We start from the raw sequence: 25,885 nt of genomic DNA on the forward strand, positions 1-25,885 counted from the left end.
CCCTTCAGATAAACTGTTACTGAAATTTGTCATATTAATATTCTTTATGCATGTTTAAGTAATTTCTAAAGAACCGACCACTTCATATATTTCAGTGCACACTAATTCAATCAAGATGAAATCAATGTTGAATCCGGGGCATTATCAATCAGAATCGAATTGAATCAGGACATCAGTGCTGATACCTAGTCCTGTTAAGAAATGGGTTTAGGAGGGTTCAAAAATTAGAATGGTTTATACTTACTAGAAATGATTTTAGCCAAGTGGTTTGATCTTGGCTATTTTGTTTTTCTCTTAAAACTTTCTTCTATGAAATGTAAATAGGAGAGCTTGTTATCATAAGTGTATGTATGCTTTATTGGTATATCAATATTTTGATATACTTTTTTCTTTCATACAGTAAATTGATAAGGAAACAATTTCAACTTTTACCTTACGGATTAGAGGAGTGGTGTAGATGTAGCCAGAATAATACTTGTACTATGGAAAGGATTCAGTTTTAGGAATTCTTAACCAAATCAAAGCCATCTTGGATTATAGCTGACTTTTGCAGTTCTGCAGATATAAATGTGTACATAAAATTCCCAATTTTTTTCCCCCAACTGAATTTCAGTCAATATTCATCATTAATAATTAGAAATAGTACTTCCCACTATGAACTTTTATCGTTTTCAATCATTTTGTGCTTATGTGTGCACACATTGCCGAGTATAACCAGCAACATGCACAGCTGCACGTTAAGTTCAGTCACTGGGAAGTAGCTCAGTTGGGAATTGCCTGTACTACTTTTTATCCTAATTATGCATCCCAGCTGTTCCACCTCGGGAAGCATACCTGCTGTAAGAAGGAGATGACCCTTGGCAATACCTTAGCAGGGGCATCCTGTTTTACAGAAAGTAACCAACATCATGCTTAGCTAAGCAATAAGCTCTGTTGCAGGAAAGAGTTTGATAGGGAGGTGCCCTTTTAACTGAGGATATGTAGAACCTGCTTCTTCCCAGCTTCCCAAGTACACCTTGCAGCCATACTATCTCAGGGGGGTGCAGTTGCTGGGAGAGTGACTCTTGTAGTGATCCCTCAGTAAGACTGCACGTCTCTGGTTAGTGATCAGTCGTCGGTTAGTGGTTTCTTTTTTTTCCAACTCTGAGGTACTATATCATTGACAGAAACTGTAAGCTGTTTAAGAATAAGGCCAACATACTGTACGTATTTATGGTTCAAATGATTTAAAGTACAATAATATTGTTTCAGTGTAGTGGTATTGAGTGGTGGGGACATGGGTTTCAGGGGCTTAGGTCTGCCTTGATGTATGTGGATGTATGTGTATATATGTATATTATACACATAAGCTGACTGACCTTGTCCCAAACTCTGTCTTCATACCTGGACCAAAGGTAATTATTTTCTTTGTATACCTGAATTTTCCTAACATGGTCCTGCATAATTTGGTTGAATTTTGTATAGCCATCTAGATAATACAGATTTGTGAGTGTCTCTTGAAACATTTTAGACCATATAAGGACTAAGTCTATAATTAACATTTTATATGCATTTTCTTTTCAAAAGGCTGTGTTGTCATCATCAGGCTTTAGTGATGATTTACCAAAAGTTTGTATGTTGCCATTATTTAGCATAGACTGAGTTTTATTACTGCTAGTTGGACTGGGTACATATTGATAAGCTGAACCCAAAAGAATTGTGGAAGCTCATGTGGCAGATTTAGTTTGAGGTACGGAGTGCAACTTGCGATCAATGTATCATAATAGCCTTTGCCTTATTTAATTCTTTATTAAAATCTCAACAAGCTTATCATATGTTGTCCTTGTAGAAGTTGAGCAAAAGGTTCCATTCTGTGTACAGATTTACCTTTATTAGGCAATAACATTAAATGTTTGACTTTCGGTCATGATGCCTCTGGCCCATGTTATAACATACTGTGTCTATATTTAAATAATGCACTTTTTAATTTAAAAAAATGTGCAACTTCACAAAGTAGGTAAGCTGTCATCAGATGCAAAGTCAAAGCAGTGTGTAGTGCAAATCTGTTTAATAATAAAAAGGTAGCTTCTTTGATATGCACTCATGCATATATAATGAAGATAATGAAGGCAGCTGCCCAGTGCAACAAGGTAATGTTCTGGTGCTGTGTTTCACATGCACAGCCAACTTTGACGTTAAAGGGTTATTATCTAGACACTGATGATTTGTTGGACTGAAGAATGGTTTCAGTTTTTCCATAGTTATATTTAGACCTTTTTTGGTTTTAATAGGGATGAAATTACAGAGCAGCCTTTGAGTGATATGGAAAATTAAAAAACCAAAAAAAAAAACTTACAAACATTATGCATAGTTTCTGTGTAATCCGATTGTAATTTTTAAAATACATTTAAAAACAGATATCAATCTAGTTAAAATGTATCTAATGGAAAGTAAAAAAAAAATGGTTTTATTTCATTTTTCACCATAATTTTGTGTTATTACTGTTATGGTATAAGTAATTAATTGTGTTAATCTATGAACACTTCAGTCTTTTCATATGTTTGTTGAAATCTTGATTTCTGTTACAGAAGAGGATAGTTTAGACAGCAGCCTTGTGTGTGTGTTTTTTTTAATATAATTTCAAAACTGCATTTAACTCCCTTTCATTTTGGGGGATTTATGGCGCAGTAATAAGTGTGTAAATGTGTGTTGGGCGAATCAGTACTTTAGAGTTTTCTTATTTTCCATTGTGATATATCACAGTACACTTTTGGCTATTCAAAATCATGATGCATTTTATTGGTACTTGAGTAACAAAATACATTGCTTCTACATTCACACATAAGATGGACAGCAAATGTTAGCACTTCCGCTGAGATTATTGTCTGTTTACATTTAAGTTGAGTATCTGGGTTCCTTTTTGTTTCACAGCAACAAAACAATAATATAGACATTAATTGTTACTATGACAATGTTTCTAAATTGCAGTACTCCAATACACTACATGCTAGGACTCTCAAAATAGTGTAACGAATGCGAAAGAGACACAAAAAACCCTACCAGAAATGGTTTGCCATATTCAGTTGCAGTGTTTGCAAGGCCTCTGTAGGTATGTTGTTTGTTGTCATCCTAGGCTTATTTCCAAAAGAAAAGAAAAGCAGAAAGAAACATAGGAAGTAGTATAGTAGCAATGTTTGTAATGTGTTTAACGGTTTTAAATTTATTTTGGAAAAAAAAGCTACTAATATCACTATGTACCTCATGGCAAGTCCCTACATGTGTCCTCAAAAACATTTAAATTCACAAATACATATGTTCCAGCAACATTTAGATAGCCATATTACTAAACGAGAATGGTAAACCGGATGTATGCAGGGACATCTGGCCATGGGCCGTGGACACAAAAGACGTACTGCGCCCACAACCCGACCCCCCCCCCCCCCCCCAAGCAACGGATAGCAACGTAAAATAAGAAATGAGGCGCCGCGCCCATAGCACACAGAAAAAAGGAGTCAGACGCCGGCGCCGCACACAGCACCGCACGAAGCCCATGACGCACAAAACGGAACACACACAAAGAAGAGGATTGAGACCCACGACACACAAAGCCCCCCTCCAGTAACTGAAATAAGAAATGAGGTGACGCGCCCCTAGAACACCAAAAAGAAAGGAGTCAGAAGCAAGCGCCACATAGCACACAAAACTGTACGCACACAAAAAAGAGTATTCAGACCCACGACACACAAACACCCCCTCCACTAACAGATAAAAAAAAGTGAGGCAACGCGCCCCTTGCACACAAAAAAAAAAAGAAGTCAGACGCGAGCGCCACACAAACCCATTGCACACGAAACGGGACAGACTACGGACATAGCACACGAAACATACACAAAAAGGAGGATTCAGACCCACGACCACACTAACATAAATAAGAAATGAGACATAAAGCCCCATTACTGAACGAACCGTCCGTATTAAACATACGTCATCTGAACACGTTCAAATTATGCAGCATAGATCGATCTCATTACACTGATACACTATTAACCGTTCAATCACAGAAAAGGCTCCATATTAAACATACAAAAACGGGCAAGGCTCAATACAAACAATGAACGCCGTAAACTGCAACGGGCTTCTCACACAGCACAGGCAAATCAATTACAGCTCCAGAATAGCACGTCCCAAATACTGCACATACAATGACGCACCTCTCAAACGGCACAAGCAAAAGATACACATCAAGGACATCAACGTCAGACGCCTGCTAAACGATTGCGCCAGTTAGCTGACAGCGCGTTCAATAATGAGTCCACTATTCATGAAAATTCATTGGGATTAATGAATGTCATTTGCAATTATTGTCATTCACTTAACTTCCCTGAACAAACAACTGGCAATACAAGTAATGAATTTACACGTTGTTGTCAAAAGGGTCAAATTACACTGCCTCCTTTACATTCATATCCTGCATATCTACAGAAGGATACGGCTCGAGTAACGGGACCACAAACACGAACCCACATGAAAAAAAAAAAATACACGTCGGCACCTACAACACGCTTCTGAAACCGTGGAAAAAAAAATGTCTCGACTCCAAAAACACATGTCACTCCTTATTCAAAATACCGGTCCCAATCACAGAAACATCGGTATCCACTATGAAAATGAACAGTAACAATGCACGTGACATCTGTCTTGCCACACTATTAATTATAGATGAATGTACAATGGCATCCACTCACTTACTCAACACCATTGATAAACTTCTACAAATGTTGATTAATAATAATATTCCCTTTGGAGGAAAGCTACTTTTATTACGAGGAGATTTTAGGCAGTACTTAACTATTGCTCCACATCCAATGCGCTCAGCTATTGTTCAGTCCACCTTAAAATATGCGGACAATTGGCATTGCGTTGATGAATAATAATATTCCCTTTGGAGGACAGCTACTTTTTATTAGGAGGAGATTTTAGACAGTGCTTAGCTATTGCTCCACATGCCATGTGCTCAGCTATTGTTCAGTCCACCTTAAAATACGCGGACAATTGGCATTGCGTTGATGAATAATAATATTCCCTTTGGAGGAAAGGTACTTTTACTAGGAGGAGATTTTAGACAGTGCTTAGCTATTGCTCCACATGCCATTCGCTCAGCTATTCTTCAGTCCACCTTAAAATACGCTGACGACGTCATACATCAACAACAAGAGACCAGACTACAATACATATACAGGCGCGAGACCTGATTGGTGATAATACGAAGAAACAAACAGTCCGCATATTAACAGTGAGTGCGATCCTCCTTATTACTTATCCATATTCCTAACGATAAAGATCAAACAAGTCATGAATTCACGATCACAGGTACAGAACGAGACGGCTCGAGTAACGGGACCACAAACACGAACCCGCATCAAAAAAAAAAATAAACGTCCGGCGCCTACAACGCGCTTCTAAAACCGCGGAACAAAAAATGTTATGCAGACAATTGGCATTGCTTTCAAAAGATACAGTTGGTACAAAACATGCGATGTCCAGATCCCAAATATAATAATTGGTTATTACAACTGGGAGATGGTACACTCACCAATACAGATGTACTTCACCCAGATATTATTACAATTCCTCAACCCTTTATTTGCGACGACTTACTTACGGAGATATTTGGAACAGTGGTCTCATTAGACCAAATACCCCTTTTAACACAACGAACTATATTATGTCCACAAAATATTAATGTTGATCACATTAATAACCAGGTCATTTCATTACTTCCTGGAGAGGCACACCTGTTTCTAAGCTCTGACAAAGTTGACTCTGATGACGACAATGACCATCTTAATTTCCCCTTAGAATATTTGAACACTATTAACCCAGCCGGATTACCACAACACAGTCTTAGCCTTAAAAACGGAACAATAATCATGCTATTAAGAAACCTTAACACTAAACAGGGTTTATGCAATGGTACACGTTTAGTCGTCTACACCATGACACACAGTTATTCAAGCAACACTTCTTACAGGATCACATGCTAACAATACTGTTCTAATTCCTAGAATTGACCTTACAAGTTCTGACCTGGAATTACCTTTTACACTTAAACGGAAACAATTCCCCATTAAACCTGCCTTTGCCATGACCATCAACAAATCACAAGGACAAACCATGGGCAAGGTTGGCATCTACCTATCTGAGCCCGTTTTTGGACATGGACAACTTTATGTGGCCTTCTCACAAGTTCGACGTTCACGTCAAGGACAAGACACCATCTTTACTACTAATGTTCTTTACAAAGAAATTTTCTAATAAACCTTTACACTGTGCCAAACACTTTATTGTTTGCTTCCTATCTGCGTCATCTACACCTTCACACTATGCTATATCTCATTCATACATCACGCTCTTTGTAATTTCCCAACACCAGGGGTTGGCGAGCGAAGCGAGCAGGGGGCGGAGCCCCCTAGTAAAACTGTCTAATCTCTTTAACCCTGCTAGTATAAATATTAGGGCATACTTCACAATAACTTGTCTAGACTTCAGATTATATATTCTTGCGGTATCAGAAGTGATTCTTAAAGGAGAATGCTTGTTTGGGGACAACTTGTTGAAAGTTTTGTAGAGAGTAGCGGTGAAGTCTGCCACTTCAAAGCCATGGGGCTATTCCCTAACAAACTCGCCACCAGTTCCTCCAGTCTGTGCACTTTAAAATAAACAGAAGACCTGTTATCATTTCAGGAGCTTTGTAGCACAAGTTAACTAAAGCTTAATGATTAATTTGTACATTGTAATGAGTGCAAAAGACAGGCACACACGCGCGCGCGCACACACACACACACACACACACACACACACACACGTAGACCACTTCAAGTACTTGGCCCTACATACATGTGTTGTACTCTTGTCTACTTTTTTCTGTCATTTTGACTATTTCTTCACTAAGTGGCATAACAGTAGCATATAGTTTAGATGAGCCTTGTGGTCTAGGTATGTACTACGTGTTAAACCACTGTGGCTGTATTCTGACAGGGGCATGCTTGCATTTCTAATTAAATAGTAATGTCAACTTTAATTATTCGTTTAGTTGTGCGTTTAGAAGGTAAATGCTCAGGCTGCATTTCCTGAGGCTCTTTCCTTAATACTCTCTTAACGGGAAGTCTTTCACACCACCTTTTCTTGGGGATGTGACACTTCACACATATATATATATATATATATATATATATATATATATATATATATAAAAACAAGATATATATTTTGCAGTTCATTTTCACGAACATAACTTCCAATTCTTTAACCTTACGTTCACCCAGATGTAATCATTGTAAATGATCAACAGATTGCATACAGCATCTGTAACAATGTATTGTTCACTTTTACCACTGGCCTGTTGATGTCTTTAAATACCAATGTATAATCTGATGTTATAGAAAAGTTTTTAATACATGCAACGTGCTGTCCTCACACAAAACACGTGTTTAATTAGGGGTCTTTTTAGGAGACTTTTCAAGTTGTAGACTTTTGAAATTAGATGCTTCCTCTCTGTTGGATCAGGTTAATGAGAGCACCACTGCTCTTTGCAGTTCAAAATCACAGTCTATATATGAAGCATCTCTTGCATGAAGCATTGGATTGGTTTAGATTGTGACCCTCAGTGAGAGATTAAATTATTCCCACTCAGTTTTAAGCAAAATTCACTCTTGGTTCTCTCAAGACGTATACTCTGTATTATGTCTGACTCAGTGAGACTAAAATTTATACAATCTAGAGATCAATGAGTTGTTCCATAACCCAGTACTGTTAATTCTACAATGGAGAATGCAGAGAAGCTTGACATCCATTAATACAGTTGAAAGAGTTAATTGCCATTACTTGAGTTGTGTTTTTTTTTTTTTTTTAATTGAATATAATAAAGTGATGCATTTTTTCTTATCGGAATATGGTTTCACCATTATCTTCTGTAAAACAGAAAGAGAATGCAAGAATGCAATTTGTTGTTTAATTGAATCAGAATTTCTAATATTATAAAACGTAATTTCATAACCATAGTGTTGGGGTAATATCATAAAAATTAATTGTAATTCATTTGTAACTTTGATTTTTAAATCCTGGATTATTCTGAACCTTACACCAAAATTAGGTCACAATTAAGATCAAATTCTATGTCTGTGGTTTTTTTTTTTTTTTTTTTTTTTTAACTGTATAGAGTAGAAAAATAAGATGCATACATTTTATTTAAAAAAAAATCCTTTCCCTGACAAACGTAAGGGGCCACTTTAATTTTTGTTCATCAGCTGCACAATCCTTCAATGATATCAGCAGATCCTGAGATCTGTTAGCCTTTTTGTTTTAGATACCTGGTGATGGGTGTTTGGACTTTCCTAAACAAGATTGTCATGAAGTTCTGATTTTTGTGTCTTTAGGTATAATTCGTTGAGAAAGATGCCTAGAGTGGATAAGCATAACTAGGGCTGGGTATCCGTACTGATGTCCCAATTTAATTCTATTGCGATTCACAATGTCTGATTCGAATCAATATCGATTGTATCTTGTTTGAGTTAGCGTGCACTTATATATTTGAAGTGCTGGCATTTTTAGAGATTACTTAACCATGCACAAAGTACATTAATATAATGTGACAAATTTCAGTAACACTTTATTTGAAGGGTGTCTACATAGTGACTTCATAACATATGCTTAAACAAGGAATGACATTTAAGAAGCAATACTTGATTAGTAATGAACAGTTAACATCAGTATTTGCAAGATGTAGAACAAAGTATTGATTGCTCTTTTAAAAAACAAAAAAATTCATATGACTTCTCTCATTCAAAATTCACAATTTACTATCTATTGCCACATCGGAGCCCATACATATTTTGGTGGGGGGATCTCCTTGTTTTACTTCAATGCAGTGACATCTACTTGATGTAATATCTATATCTTGTGAATATTATTATAAAATGATCAAATATGACTTATTAAATTATAAATGTTTAGTAACCTGTTCCTGTTATGAATCTCCAAGTTGACACCCTTTAACTAAACTGTTAAACAAATTTATCCCTTTAATTTGACTAATTAAAGATTTTAAATGTCCAATAAAAATACAGTGGGAAGACTCATCTCTGGATAATTCTACAGGTTACACACATCGTCAGTTGCTCACTTCTAGCAGTCATGTTAACGTGTCTCAAAAATCTGTCCACACAGTTCCTCCTAAGACAAAGAGGAAGTGAGAATGTAGATCTGTTGCATGTTGACAGTGGCATTGGATGAATGGAATATAAAAGACAAAGAAGCAGCCATCGTGACTAACATCATAGCTAATATGATCTGTGAGGTACAGCTTATGGACCTACTACATGGCTGTTTTGCACACATTCCCTTTGGTATTGCAGGCTGCACTGAAAATTCCAACAATTGCCCTCCTGCTTAGCTGGGTGAGAGGCGTTTTGCAAACATTTTTCCACTGTATCAGTACAAGTAGCAGTATGCTTAACTCTTTCAGGGCGGATGTCGACTTTTGTCAACAGGAGGGGTTGAGGGCGAATGTTGACAAAAGTCGACTTCCAGGGACAGAGGGTGACAATCAGCTGTTAATGGCAACAAAACTCACTGTCACGTGTGCTTGGAGGAATGCTAGACTCGTTGACTCGGCAACTAATCCTTGCGTGTGCGTGAGTTGCGAAATGTAAACAATGGCAAGATGGCATCGACATGTCACAAGGAAGCGAAGTGAGTGCAGAAAAGAAAACACTCGGCAGACAATGTTTTGCGCATTATCGCGGAGTCGGACTCTGATTTTTCAGAATCGGATTTTATTGACGGTGATCAGGAGATCGAATAAGAGAGTGAGAAGCTGGCATCAGCTGATTGGACACCAGCCGATGCCGTGCCAGCTGATCCGCTGCCAGCTGAGAACATTTGTGCAGCCGATGCATCTACGGCAAGGTTCGCGTGGGAGGAATACACAGACATTGATCCGTGGGAGCCGAACTGGCTACCGGACTTTACAACACGTCATGGCTTGCTGTTGGACACGACGGATCACCAGCTGCTGAACTACTTCAGGCTGCTCTCTCCTGATGCTGCTTTTCAGCTACTGTCAGACAAGACAAACAAGTAGGCAGAGAATTTTTTTGAATAGCGGGCTGCGCTTGCATCGCATTCTCGTTTTTCAAAGTGGAAACCCACAACAAAAGGCGAGATGAAGGGCGCTGTGGCATTACAAATAGAGATGGGACAGAACTGGTGATATAACTTCAGGGAGCATTGATCCAAACGTGCTTTGTCCCCTGGTGGCTTTGGACAGGTTGTGCAGCGTGATGACAAGTACGTGATGCTGCAAAGTTTTATTCACTTCTGTAATAAACAGAAGCAAATCCCATGGGGTGAGCCAGGCTATAACGCCATGCATAAAGTTCAGCCCCTGCTTGACATTGTAGAACCAACATAGAAACAATTTTATCAGCCTGGCTGTGATTTGTCTGTGCATGAATCTATGATAAAATAAAAGGGACACCTTTTTTTCTGCAAATATATGCCAGACAAGCCCACAAAGTATGGCATAAAGGATTTTGTACTGGCAGAAGCAAACACTGGTTTCTGCCTGAAAGTAATTACATATACAGGAAAGTATTTCTTTCAAAGAGAGAACTGTCCCTTGACTAGTCAGGTTGTGCTGGAGCTGCTTCAGGGCTATGAACATTTGGGTCATGTTGTGTACATTTGGACAATTTTTATACATGCCCAGAATTGTTCATGGAGCTACAGAGCAGAGGAATTGGAGCTTGTGGCACAGTGAGGATGAACAGAATACACATGGCTTCACAGTTGAAGCCAGACAGGCTGAAGATGAAAAGAGGTGACAATACGGTTTTTATGCGGGCAGAAAACTTGGTGGCAGTGGCATTGCACGATGGCAAATGGGTGACTTGTCTCTCTACAGTACACACTAACAATATATGCGAGAAAGTGCAGCAACAGACAATTGAAAAGTAGGCACCAAAGCAACACATTGTAAGCAGTGCAATGTGGCAATGACTGAAATTGGCTGCTTTGAGCGAGATCAGACTTTGCAGGACTTTGCTGTGTAAAATGTATGTGAAATCATAGAGTATGCAGGCTCATACAACATGCAAGACAGTAACATTTGTCAAAAGTAAATATTTTTTGTTGATTTCAATTGCTTTGTGCTCTTTTTTTTTTTTTTTTTTAAAAAGTTAGTTTTTGGAAGCATATTCAGCCCTGGGAGAAAAGAAACCAAAAAAAAAATTAGCCCTAAAAGAGTTAGAGAAGCAAGGTTTATTGGACATGCCAAAACACAATGATGTGGTCCTGCGATGGAACAGCAGGTTGGAAATACTAGAAAGGTTTTTGGAACCACAGCCAGCTGTCTCAGCAGTGAGGTTGCTCCTGGTGCGACTAGCATTAAGGACTCTTGTTTGCAGCACATCCACCACATGTGCCCAGTTGTTTTTAATGTAGTGACATAGTGACATGAGAGATGTGGCAATGCTTTGCTTAAGATCTTCATAAAGTATCTATCTATCTCTATCTATCTATCTATCTATCTAAAGCAGAGGTACTATAACTTCACTCGTTCGCTTTCTGGTTGCTATAGCATACCCCAGTTCCAAAACCCATATCACTTGTCAGAAGCCCACGTTTTCAACATTGGTATAGGGTCTCGTATCTTTATAGATAACTGCTATAGATTGTTGTTTTTTGGGCATAATTCAAGTAAATTTGAAGCATGGAGCTAAATGCTACCTTTAGTACAGAATGTTTAGGCTCTACTTGTTTAGATGTCAGCTGAGATTACATTTATGGGTGATATTGGGATAAGAGATTTCTCAAATTTGTTGTGCTAGAGCAATACTTTTGAGTTGCTAAGCTTACATATGCACTGTTTGAATCCATAGTAAGTCGACACATCTGATTTAAGTGTAGGTGCTCATTTCGGTTTAGGATAACACACTATTTAAAGCGATGTAGTAAAATGCTTTTTGCAAAGAAAGCTTTAACAGACGCATTAGCAACATCTATTGGATCAGATACCAAAAACAAAGATGAACAAAAATCTGCATGTAGTAATTGAGCAGGTCAGAGATTCACGAGATCTATCTTGAGACCTTAAGAGTCAATATTGCATCGTTAAAATGAAAAATAGCAATTAAAAAATCTATATTTTTACACAAGTCTAAGTATAACATGTTTTTTTAGTTTTTTTTTTTTTCTCTTCTCTAAGCATATGTCTGATAGTTTGTAGATTTCAAAGTATTCATTTTTATTTAAAAAGAACTGGCTTAATTTCTTTCTCCATTTACAGTTGATTTACAGTATAAAGTAAGTACAAGTACAATTTGGCTGTATTTTTTAGGGGCAGTATCACATTTTGCTTACTCGTGAGTTCCAAAAATATTTAGAGCATGATTTGGTACTTGGAATTTGCTATATAGTGTAATTTTTTCTGGTCAGATAAATCAATCTGCTCAGTCACATTTCTTTTGTAACCTTGAGTAACACTGGTCTACAAAAAATATTTTTTGTTTGCTTCTGGGAACTTCAGAGCATCTCAAGTTTTTTTACACTAATTTCATATATGAAATCGAAATTAAGCTAGCACGTCAGGTTTTTGAAATACACATTGTCAATGTTTTGACACTTTTGAATTGCAATATAATATATCAACATGCTATCTGGAGTTTGGACTATGTCCCACCAAAATTTTTTTGTTGTGTTTATTCTGAAAACAAGCCAGAAGATGATACCAGAGACACGTTAAAACATGTTTGTCAATTTACCTCCATATAAAAGTGAGGTCAGTGTACCCAAAAATGTTGGAGGCACTCGCTTTTGTGCTTGTACTGCACATCCGTCTCTCTTTGCAAGAACCAACAGTAGTCACCCACCATGCTCGGAGTGAATTTTCCCCGATATCAGTTTTCCATCACCTTTATATTTTGATGAAATCTTTCCCCATGCTCATCTCTGACATCGCTTAGATTTGGTGGAAAAAAGTAGAGAATAGAATGTAAAAAATGCGCCTTCAGTGACATTCTGGTTCCCGTAGGCTATTATACTTTCAGCATATTCTCCATAAGCTCAGTATAATTATCTGCTCTGTGACTTAAGAAAATTCTGGACAACCATCACGAATGAGGGTGCTGATTCAGTTGGCTTCAGTTTCCTTTTGAACTCATCATCAAGCATCAGTTCACGGATTTCAGGGCCAACAAAAATACCTTCCTTAATTTTGGCTTCACTTTTCTTGAGACCAAACTTATTTCTTAAATGCTGAAACACATTGCCTTTACTGTCCAGTCACCCTAGTTGTCCAAGACCTGGAACACCATAACTAAAACATGGGACGTGCTGGACGAAAACGGTTTTCAGATTTGGAGTCAGCAAGTGAAATTTGTTAAAGTACAGATGAAAGAATCCCAGTAGCAAAATGCTTGTTGACCAGTGTAATTAATAATCTTTCCTCACACACCTTGATGTAGGAAGTGAAAGTATAGAACAAAAAAATCACAGAAAAATAACAATTGGGGACTTGTAGTTCTGCTATACCTTCTGGAAACGCATCTTTTAGGGTTTAGTACTACATCATACAAAGTGTAGTAATGCATTACTAGTCATGGAAAAGTTTTTGTATGTTTCTGATTTCTTGCCTCCTCTGCTAAGTCTTAGTGACTTTGTATAAAGTTCCAAAGGGTGAACAGCTTGATATGTTCCAATCAGAGAGCCATCAGATGTAAGACTATTGTGATAGATAGCCAGCCTGTCGCAGCAGGGGGTGTTAGTAGCTATTGTAATCTTCTTTAGCTGACTACAGAAGAAGAAACCGTAATAAACTGTAGTTTCTACAAGTGTTCCTTTGTCTGTAAGCAAAACATAGTAGTAAGTTCTTGGTTACTGGTAAGATCTTGTTCTTGACCTTCAGCTGTGTCTTGGTTTTTAGTTTGTCTCTGAATGAATGGGTACAGTTACAAAGAACTTTGACTTAAAGTGGATGTTCTCAGCTGGCAGCCTGACAGCAAACTGGCTGTGCACTTGGCAGACTCCTAGTTAAGTTTCTCCAGTTTCTAAATAAATATGCATATGGCACTTCTCAGTAATGTAGTGAGACACCTTGTGAAAAAAGTTTTACATGCATAATGTATATAAAAAAAACAAAACAATTCTTTCAAGAAAAAATGATCATGTTAAGCACGGTTAAACAGTGTCCATTTTAGTTATTAATAAAATTGTTCAAAGGTGTTAGCTTTCAATTATGAAATTCAATGACCAATAATCATTTTCCATCTGTAAATATTTACAGCACAGTTTTTAAACCCCCACACTCTGCACTCTTTAGTATATAAATAAAAAATTCAAGAAAGAATAAAGATTAGTTCTTTTTATTTTATTATCTTTGATGCTGCAGATATATATAAAATAATTTTTTTTTGATTCACTTTTAACAGTTATTTTATGGTACATGTCTGAATTTAGGAACAAATTAAGTATTTAAACTTTGAGATGTTTTCAGCTGTATATGTGTTTGTTAAAAAAATATATATATCAGGGGTTAATGTATATTTAAACACTATGTGGCAAAGAATGTTTGTGTTTTCTTTTCTGGATTTTAATAAAGGTTTATAACAGTTCTGTTTTTCTTTTTGTTAGTGACCTTAACCTTTCTCAATGGAGCTTAACTCACGGCTGGGCTCAGTTGATTCATTAGACCCCAATGATGAAGATATGCCATATAGTGATGATGAAACGGAGGATGAATTGGAGAGTCCACTGCCAAGAACTGATGATGAGCAAAACCGCATTAATCAGGAGACTGAAGACAACCAGGTTCCTAGTAAAAAAGGTATACTTGGATGAAATGAGTAGAGCCTAGGGCTGCACAATTATACTAAATGTAAAAAGTGATATTGCATTCATTTTAGTTCTTTTCAGAGATTGAGCTTTCCTAGTTACAAACTGCTCTAACCTACAAATGTCAAGCATAGCAAGTTCACTAAACGCGAGTGCATTGACGAATCCGAGGCACTTGCATCATATGACTATCTAGGTGCTGAATACTAAATTAATTTATAGTAGTTTGATCCCAAATAACATATTTTAAAAAGTGTGCATAAATTTCTTTTCTGTTTGCGGCAGCTTAAAGAATATAAGTAACTAGCCAACCCGCGGCGTAGCATACGCCGCATAATCAGGCCCCTTTTTTAATGATTTTTAAGCAAAGGGAAAAAATTTAACATTTGAAAAATCCGTAATTTAATAAACCACCAAGAAAAGTAACATTGTAACAATGCACAGTACGAACCAACATACAATTGTCCGTGACTGAAAACTGGAGGACCGCCGTTGCGCCTTTTCCTCCCAGAGCGAGGGACGGGGGTGGACGGTGCTTGGGCGCGGAGGGCGGAATGGGAGGAGAGGGGAAGGATGCCCATTCCGCCCCCTCCATCATGCTAGTCTGCTGATTTCTCGTTCAGTATGCACTGCCTGCTCATGTGCCCACCCCCAACTCGTCACCTGAGTTGTTTTCGTCTTTGCACAGTCCACATGTGGTTCTGGCTGCTTTTCTATATATAATCCACCAAGTCACCTGACCATGGTAGTAGCATCTTGGGGGGGGGGGGGGGGGGGGGTTTGTACAAAGGGCAGGGACGTAATCAGTGCGAGCGTATGACCCGCACTTACTGGGAATTTCTCGTTCGTGGGGAACAAATGCAAGCCCCGGTTTCCAGCACGAATGGCATTCAACGGCTTACCCACGCCTCTCTGCGCCGGGTAGACACACGTTGATCCATTAAGTGTAGCGCGCGTGCAGTACAGGACATCCAAGGGCATCACAGACCTGTTAATGCTCAATCTCACGCGTAATTATTTATTGAATGCTAAACACTTCCGGAAAGACACAGTTGTCTAAAAGGGGTTGGTCTGAGAATACAACAGTAAGTGAATGAAAAGATGAGATATCTCTGCACTCGGAACGTTTTTGAACAAATCGTGCATTGAAAGATCGGTTTGGAATGCGTTTGTTCAGTGGAGTGTGTGTTTAAATGTGCTTTGAGAGATTTCTGGTGCGTGAAGGTTTTGGAGCAGTGTTGACACTGAAAAGAATTTATCAGGGAATGTGTTTTGAGATGGTTAGTAAGGTATCTGCGTGCGTGAAAGTGTTTGTCGCAAATTTTGCATACAAATGTTTGTGTTGAATGGATCTGCATATGGTTGTGGAGATCCATCTCACCTGTGAAGTCCTCGTTACAAAATGTGCAATTGAAGGTGAGAGTGGAATGAGTTCGTAAGTGTTTCTTGAGACCGCGAGTTGTTTTGAAGCATTGCTGGCAATCTTCACATTGCCTCATTCGGTTAGTGTTGTGTTTTTTTTTTTTTTTTTTTTTTTTTTTAAATGTGCGTTCAGATATCTCTGCACTCGGAAGCTTTTGGAACAAAAGGTGCATTGAAAGTCCTGTGTGGAATGCGTGTGTTTAGGGGAGTGTGTCTTTAAATGTTTTTCAGGAAGAGGAGAGTGGGCAGGTGACGTCACATTAGTGTGGCGAGCAAGTGGGTGTGCACCCTGTGTGCACATACCGACAGCGTCAAAAGATGTCACCAGAAGGTTATCACATGTGTATTTGAGAGGCATGAGAACCTCGTAATGCCCATGATCTAAAGGACCGCTAAAGAGCAGGGATATGGAGAGACGTTGGGCCGGATTGTAAACTCGAGGAGAGGCATGAGGACATTTTTGGAAGTAAATGGTGATAGTAGCTGGAAGGATTTGGGACATTGCCACAATTTCTGCCTCGCCACCATAGACTCTGGACGTATTCATGTAGTCAGTGTATTGTTGAGCAGACTGTATAACAATGCCTCTGTGGCTAACAACAACAGACACCACGTCGCCGAAGTTATCCCAATGTTGGCAAACAAAGCCAACAGCCATGTTGCGAAGTTTGAGAGCAACAGTTTCGTCAATGACATTTTTTCAGAAAAACCCGACTGATAGAAACAAACAGTTACCTGATGTAGGAATTTCTATAACATTGAAAGAAGTGTTGTTTCCATGAAATACATTTGAAGCGGTAGCCATGGAGGGCAAATGAACAGTCAATGTGGCTCACAGCTGGATTTGGACCGCAGCACAGACCAAAGCGAGTATGTGTTCGATGAGCTGTTCGAGTTGGCGGGCAGTGCTCTGAGGTGCGCTCCCTATCACGTGGGAGGAGGGGTAGAGTTTCTGTGCGGGGCTTCGTTGTTCCTTTCCCATGGTTTTCGATGGTGGACGCGGTCCGGTGTGTAGTAACCGAAAAGAATAATGAAAAGTCAGCGTGGCTCAGAGGTGCATGTGGACTCCTAGCACAGGCGAAAGCGACTTACGGGGTGGTCGGTGAGTTTTTGTGTCCGGGCACATGAGCAGGCAGTGTGAATGCCTAGAGAGTGAGGGTGGACGCGGGCCGGGGAATAAGGAGTGTTGGTGGGCGGGGAAACGTTTTCCGTGTTCCTGCAGGACCATCTAAGAAGACGCATGTTTGTCGCGGATGCGAATTGCTGTATGTAGCGTGTAAAACAGTTTGCGATGGTGCACATGGTCGTGCGTCGTAACCGAAAAGTCAACGTGGCTCAGAGGTGCATGTGGACTGTAGCACAGACGAATATAAATGACGGTGTGTTTTCCGAGGTGTCGCGTCCGAGTTGGTGGGTGTGGCTCTGCGAGTTGTCGTCGTATCCAATGGTCTTAGAGTTGGTGGGCGTGGCTGTCTTGCGTGCTTTCCATGGGTGTCTACTTGTCGGCGGCTTAGTGAACTGTATATATAGATGTTGAACCTGGATCACCTGAATTTTTAGTAAAATGAAGAGAATCATCTGTAATCTGGAAATACTTTGTTTTCAAACTTGCACTGTATAAAATGTTAAACCACTTCACGCAAACATTTTTACAGCTGTTTAAAATTCACCACATTTTCCAGTATGAAGAGTGCATGAAAGCTAAGAAATCAGCCTGAAGTCCCATTAACTTAAGGTCTGTCAAACATAACATTACTTGTTTATGCTAACTCGTCCATATGCAATGGGCTATCAAAAGTAAAATCAGATAATAGTAGTCATTGTGTTTTATTTATCAAAATGCCAGGCTCCCATTAAAACTGCCCAATGAAGGGCTTAAAAAATGATCAACAGTCCGTGTAAGAAAAGTTATCCCCTCTGCAATTTTTCTTCCAAAGTTGCATTCCTTTATTCAGACAATGTCTGGCTTAGTAGAACACTGGAAGCATGATAGTTTATTTTATTGATGATGAATTTAAGATGAAAAGCAGTTGCTGGCAACCGTGCCTGTCTTAAATTAATGCACCTTCCCTTAGGATACTTTCCTCAAGAAGAGCAGGGACACATCTACTGAAGGACTGATGTCTGGTAGCAATGTGTTACTAATCTACTTTTGAGCTTGCAATATATTCATGTTGTTACATTTAATGTGTTAACATATATATGCAGTAGAACTATCAGGTTGTGTTTACAGTAACGTTTTAATCTTATGTTACTGAAGTTTAAGATTTTATTATGCTTTGATTTTGCATACACATGCAGCATTTGTTTTTCTTAATGCAGCAGAACCCCAATTTAACATTTCCATGTTTAACATTTTCCCAACCTTTTACATTTTTCATTGGGGAGTAATGGTAATGTCTGATGTTTGAGAAGTAACTTTGCTCCTTTTTCTTTAAAAAAAAAAAAAAAAAAAAAAAAAAAAATTGGTATACTTCATTTTTTTTATTTTAAAGATTTGTAAATCAGTTATTTAAAATATATTATATTATATTAAAAAGGTGATTACATTTTTATAGTAGGTATGTTATCTTAATTGGGGGGGGGGGGGGGGGGGGAGGAACATTAGTACAAACTAATTTAATTATTCCACAAATCAAGTATTTACCAATTCTTAACTTTTAAGCAGTATTTCTGCAAAATTGAGGTTCTGTTGTATAGTGTGTGTAATTTTAATTGTAATTGCACCATGCAGTCCCTTCATTGATGGATTGAAGGCAGTACCCCAGATGTCCACATGACCATCCTCATCAAATTATCTCATGTGAAGCATTGAAAACCACGAGAACTGATTTAGATCATTTATTTTCGGTGGAATGCTCAGAGAGGGCTGGGCCGTCTCTTGGCCTTGGAACCCCTGCAGATTTTTTTTCCCCCTTCCCTGTCCTTCTGGCCATCTGACCTTATTTTATTCTTTGTTACTCAGTATTGCCTAATCTTTTTGTTTTATATAAACTTTTCTTAACTCTTTTAGGGCGGATGTCGACTTTTGTCGACAGGAGGGGTTGAAGGCTAATGTCGACAAAAGTCGACATCCAGGGATAGGGGGCGACAATCAGCTGTTAATGGCGACAAATCTCACTGTCACGTCACAGGCATTCCCTCTGTGCTTGGAGGAATGCTAGACTCGTTGACTCGGCAACTAAACCTTGCGTGTGCATGAGTTGCGAAATGTAAACAAAGGCAAGATGGCACCGACATGTGAAAAGGCAGCGAAGCAAGTGCAGAAAAGAAAACACTCGGCAGACGATGTTTTGCGCATTATCGCGGAGTCAGACTCTTGATTTTTCAGAATCGGACTTTATTGGCAGTGATCAGGAGATCGAGTAAGAGAGTTAGAAGCAGGCATCAGCTCATCAGACACCAGCCGATGCCGCGTCAGCGGATCTGCTTCCAGTTGAGTGCCTTCGCGCAGCCGATGCATCTACGGCAAGGTTCGCATGGGATAAATACACAGACATTGATCCGTTGAAAGCCGATCTGGCTACCGGAGTTTATAAGACGGCATGGCTTGCTGTTGGACACGACAGATCACCCGCTGCTGTACTTCAGGTTGCTCTCTCCTGATGCTGCTTTTCAGCTACTGTCAGACGAGACAAACAGGTAGGCAGAGATTTTTTTTGAATCGCGGGCTGCGTTTGCATCGCATTCTCGTTTTTCAAAGTGGAAACCCACAACGAAAGACGAGATGAAGCCCGCTGTGGCATTACAAATAGAGATGAGACAGAACTGGTGATATAACTTCAGGGAGCATTGGTCCAAACGTGTTTTGTCCCCTGGTGGCGTAGGTACGTGCTGCTGCAAAGTTTTATTCACTTCTGTAATAAACAGAAGCAAATCCCATGGGGTGAGCCAGGCTATAATGCCATACATAAAGTTCATAAAGTTTCAGAAGATGAAAAGAGGTGACAATACGGTTTTCATGCAGGCAGAAAACTTGGTGGCAGTGGCATGGCACGATGGCATATCGGTGACTTGTCTCTCTACAGTACACACTAACAATATATGTGAGAAAGTGCAGCAACAGACAATTGAAAAATAGGCACCAAAGCAACACATATTGTAAGGAGTGCAATGTGGCAATGACTGAAATTGGCTGCTTTGAGCGAGATCAGACTTTGCTGTGTAAAATGTATGTGATATGTATGTGAAATCAGAGTATGCAGGCTCATACAACATGCAAGACAGTAACATTTGTCAAAAGTAAATATTTTTTTGTTGATTTGATATGTTAAACAATTGCTTTGTGTTCTTTTTTAAAAAATGTTAGTTTTTGGAAAAATATTCAGCCCTGGGAGAAAAGAAACAAAAAAAAAATTAGCCCTAAAAGAGTTAATCTTGTAAATAGTGCTGGGCGGTATACCAGTTCATACCGAAAACCGTTTTTTATTTTTTTTATGATATGGATTTTTCTTATACCGCAACAACGGTTTAAATTGCCTAAATGACGTTCGGAACGTGGCGCAGCGGGAAACTGTTCAAGTGGGGACCTTTTTCACTGCTACACCACCAAATAGTGGGCGGTAGCATAGGTATGCCGCGCGGTGAAAATGGACAGAGAGCATTCCGAAACTGAACTAAAAGTAAAGTAGAACATGATGAACAGAAGAACTTTTGCCGAAAAAAAGGAGTCACATCCGTCGCCTGGAGATACTTTAGTTTTAAAAGGTCAGATGTGTAAATACTGTTTCTATACTACTGGATAATACTGCAAGCCAAGTTGTACTTGTTTTTGTGCTTGCTAGTATATGTTTTGCTTGTATTCATCCTGCGATGTATAACGAAGATATTTTTAAAGTTCTGAACACTTCGTCGGCTAAGTTAATAACTAGTTTTAATTTCACAAAGACGTTTATCGTGTGATGATTGGTAATGTGGAGAAAGAAAAAGGAAAGATAGGAACTGGGGTTTTGGTAGAGAGCTGGAATATCATGAAGTGAATGGATTCTGTGCGGCGATTGCTGCAGGCGCCTGCTCTTAGTGCGGAAGAAGTCAGTTTAAGAAGCGTAGTGATTAACGACTGGGTCGGGGAACACTTAACACAAAGTATTTGATGTGCTGCATTAACTTGTGACGGGGTGTGAGAAAATCTAGTAAATTAAACATTGATTTTAGGATGAAGTTTAGTTTACAACATTCTACTTTAATTATAAAATAAACTATATGAGAATAAAGTGGAAATGTCGACTTTAATCTTGACATAGTCAACATGTCGAATTTATTCTCGACATATAGTTTGTTTTTTTCTTCCGTATCCATATTTTTTTTTCTTCACAGTGGCCCTAATGCGCTTCCATAGGGCTATACCACAAACAGCATTATAAATGCAAGTTGCAGTTTTTATTATTTATGTATATAGCTTAGCTTGAAGCAAAGTCCATATTAATGCAGTTTGCCTAAATGATGGTACAGTTGGTAAGATGTCATCACCAAGTTGCACTTGTTTTATTTTATTTTAACTTGGTGAATACTGTGTAATGCACCTGGGCTTGAAGCCTTGAAGTAATGGTGCAACTATCCGTAATACTATTATTTATTTTATTGTTATTATTTATTAGTTTAAATATTATGCAGTTTAATGATGGTAAAATTGTGTAAAAGTCACTTTAACGTGTCAGTGGACAGAGATTGTTAACATTAACAAAATGTAGTTGGTTTACAAAAAATATTTACTATTTATTCCTTTTCTAAGACGTGTTCAGTGTAATCCAACTTTTGACAAACACCTCTGGATATTTTACTAAGTCTAAATTCCTCTTTGGATGGTTGAAAATATGTTGTCAAAATCATAGTTTAAGCTTTTGCAAAATTTGTTCAATTAAAGGTTCTATATTTTGACTGCATCTGTCATGCAATGTGATTCCTTCTCTTTAGTGCCACCCCCTTGAAAACTATCACTTTATGGGGCCATGCAAACCTGGATTAATACTTGTGTGCACATAAAAATGTCTTTTTGTACGATGTACAATTCTCATAACAGTCTAAAAGGTTATTCTTAGCCAGTCTACTGCAGTAATTGCAGTGGAAAATGTGGTTAACATCCACTCATGCATGGGGAAAAAAATACCGTCTAATACCGTGAAACCGGCAGAATTTAGAAAAATACTGTGATATAGAATTTTGGTCATACTGCCCACCTCTACTTGTAAAGCAATTTGAGCTACACCATTTGTATGAAAATGTGCTATATAAATGTTGTTGCAATTACTGTATATCAAAGGCAATAATTGTCAATTATTAGTTTTGTCATAATCATGCACTTTAAACTAAGACGAAAAGAAGACACATAAAGAAGGCACAAATATGTGATTTGGCAAACTCCATTTTATAATCTGTAAAATTTTATTTTGATAAGGGCGTAATTTGGGAGTTTTTGACGGGGCTGAATTTTTAAACTAAAATGTCTGTTTAATGCATTTACCTAAAAGGTTTTGAATAACCATTGAGCCAATTTGCTAATTATAAAACATTTACCGACTGAACGCTGATCTTCCAGCAAAGTTGTGCTCACCCCTGACGACCAGTAGTGTTTTACCTGTTGGAGTGGCACTTCAACAACTGCAGCGAGTTCAACAACAATCTAATTCTTTTATCCATTCTGATATGGTATGTAAAATATGAGACATCGGACAGATGAGCTGCTTCTCTGTTTGAGATGTAAAACACACATGCTCCTTACCTCATTGCTACATTCTTTTCATTGTACTTCTGGATGAGCATTCATTCATTCATTTGGTTGTCAACTGTCCTGTGTACATAGCCCTCCTTTCCAATTAACAATAAAAACTAAATTTGATTTTATGAGAAAATATGACCTAGATTAATGTGGCATTGTAAAGCTGTCAATTGCAGCCCTTGATCTGAATGGTATCTTTGAAGGTATGCAAATGTAGAACTTCATGCAGTATTAGTTCCTGCCCCCTCACCTATGTACTGAGTTTGATAATGGATAGATTAAAACTGCTGCTCACAGTTTAATAAGTTTAGTTTTTTTGATCATCCTTTATCTGAGCATTCTGTACTGATTTCAATGTTTACATCAAGAAGTTTTTATTTTAAATTAGTTTTCTGGCATATTACCAGAATATTAAGGTTCATATACTGTAAAAGTACATTAGCCACCATCTATTAATTAGCATACAATTTTCTGTAAACTGTTGTACACATCAAATATGCTAGCTATAGACTAGCTGATCATTTTTATATTTACTTTTTGAAGGTGAGTTTATACTGTATTTTTTAAAATGTTTGGCTGTAGAATTGTCATATGTATTAAAATATCATTAAGTATTAATTGTAACATTTTTGCAATTGTTCCAATACTTTATTTTTCATGTTATCTATTTTATAGCCTATATTGTGAATTTACTTCCTGTTCATTCTGGCTTTTAACAGTTGAGCCCTGCAAGGTATCAATGGACATGGTTTGAGTTTTAATCTCTTATAGTATTTTATTTCTAAATTGTGGAAGCATCAGTCAATTTAAGCCTGTAAACTGTTGCATTCTAAGTAGAGATATGACATTTGCTTTCTGTTCTACAGGTTAAAATGTTTTTTTTTTTGTAGTCAGTTAAACATTTAATGCATTAAGACAGGGATCTGTCAATTTACCTGCAGTCCATTTTTCTTCCTGCACTGGGAGCAACAGTGTGTGAAAATTAGGACTCTATTACTCTCTCAATATTTTGCAGTTATACAAAGTGTGCTGCCATTGTTTGTTCTTTTACTTTTATTGAGTGTAGTTTTAAAATACATTACTATGTAATGTAAGGAACTATAAACTTTTCAGAGGTCAATTGCATTAACGGTGGCGTTATTCCTCTGTGTGCTCATATAGTTGGTGTATTAGAATAGGATTTGAATTGTGGGATGGTCGCTAAAGTGAAAGTTGATTGGGTTTGACTGGCTGTGATAGCCACTTCATGAGTGGTGTCTGTGTGAATGCGGCAGTGTATTGCATTTTTCTTTGAGCTGTATTTAGGAAAGTACTGCTCAGTACAGCAATGATTGTGGATTGATGATTTTTTTACCCCAATTGATAAGTCATGTTTTGTTTACATTTTCCTCATTTTTTTCATCATTGTAAAGATTTTAATGCATACAGAATTGCAATTTACCTAAACAGATTTTTATTGTTATATACTATATTGGGTATTGAAATGGTATTGAATTTTAGTACTTAGTATCCTATAGAAGTTTGAAATTTTGGTTTTGCGATAATGTAACACTCTTAGAAATAAAGGTGCCAGAGTGGTTATTCAGAGCAATGCCACGGGAACCATTTTTGGTTCCTAAAAGGACCCATCCTCATGAAGGCTCCAGTAAGAAACTTTTATTTATGTAGATCTGCAACATACTCCATACAGCATTAGCCATAAATGGATGTTTATACATTTGTGAAATACCAGTGGGTTGTGATTTTAAAAGCACTCTTACTGCTTCCAGGTTTTATTAATGTGCTAGTGTCCTGCTAGGTAGCCTACCATACCTTAAAGATTTCAGGTGTTTTTTTTTTTTTTTTTTCCTTGTGTGTCAGCCTCATTATTTATAGTACTTTTCATTATGATGGCAATGAACTATTTAATGAAGCATATAGTGATGGGCTATAATTTCATCACACAAATACAAGAAGTTGTCTAACAAAATTTTGTCTTCCAAATATCAGGTAGGCCTAATTGTCTTGCAGAGCTTTTATGGAGTAAGCACAGTTAAGGATGTGGTTGGATGGAGAGAACAAAACTAGATCACATTTTAACAATTCATGTATGATCACTCATATCAAAACCAATATAATGAAAGAAATAAATGAAACAAAATATTGCCTGCGTTGAACCACATTATTAAAGAGGCCAATACTATACTTTGTTAAATGTATGCAGTTGGTGTGTGAATGGTGAAGTGTGTGTAAAAGACATAGTTGCTTTTTGTAGAAAACCCAACCACTCCAAGTATCCTTCTCTGAGAATTCAAGCAAAAAGACTGAATAAATGTCATCTTTCTTTTAATTCTAATCACGCTTTTTGCCCCCAGATCTAAATTACATGTACTGTGCAAGATGCACCGAGAGTGAGCGTATGTGTATATGTGTGAGTACGTACAAGGTAGGCTCACAGTTTGTGGATGGTTCATCCCTCACTTATTCAAAATGTTGCCATGGTTCTGAATGTGTTTAATTACTATAGATTCATTTTTGGATAGATGGATGAAACAGCTGCCTTCTTTGTAGTAATTCTCTAAATGCCTATATATGCTATTCACAACACATGAAACAGAAATGTTTACAGCATGTTTAAGAAGTAATCTTAATGTGTGTTGTACAAAGAGTTGCTTCTGGAGTAGTCTTTACAGTTCTGCATTTCCTACATTTCCATTTTCCTGCTGCCAACTGCTGGTGAAAGTAGTCCAGGTACATTACAACAATAATGTACTGTATTTCTTGTATAGCCCAAAATGACACAATGCCTCAAATGGCATTTGACAGGCCCTGTTTTTTGACAGCCTCCCAGCCTTTACTCCATAAGAAGACCAGAGAAACCCAACCTAAAAAAGTTGCATT

General features: G+C 37.9%; 1 protein-coding gene across 1 annotated transcript in view; it reads left to right on the plus strand.

The window, feature by feature from the left end:
* The window catches only part of atp8b1 (ATPase phospholipid transporting 8B1), a 124,134-nt gene that overhangs the window by 46,273 nt on the left and 51,976 nt on the right, over positions 1-25,885 (plus strand). Inside the window, exon 2 of the mRNA XM_028802517.2 lies at positions 14,668-14,860. Within this exon, the coding sequence (XP_028658350.1) occupies positions 14,686-14,860 (175 nt within the window). The 5' untranslated portion in view covers positions 14,668-14,685. The remainder of the gene's footprint in view (positions 1-14,667; positions 14,861-25,885) is intronic.

Source organism: Erpetoichthys calabaricus, chromosome 5 (genome assembly GCF_900747795.2).
Source record: "Erpetoichthys calabaricus chromosome 5, fErpCal1.3, whole genome shotgun sequence".
Taxonomy (NCBI): Eukaryota; Metazoa; Chordata; class Cladistia; order Polypteriformes; family Polypteridae; genus Erpetoichthys; species Erpetoichthys calabaricus.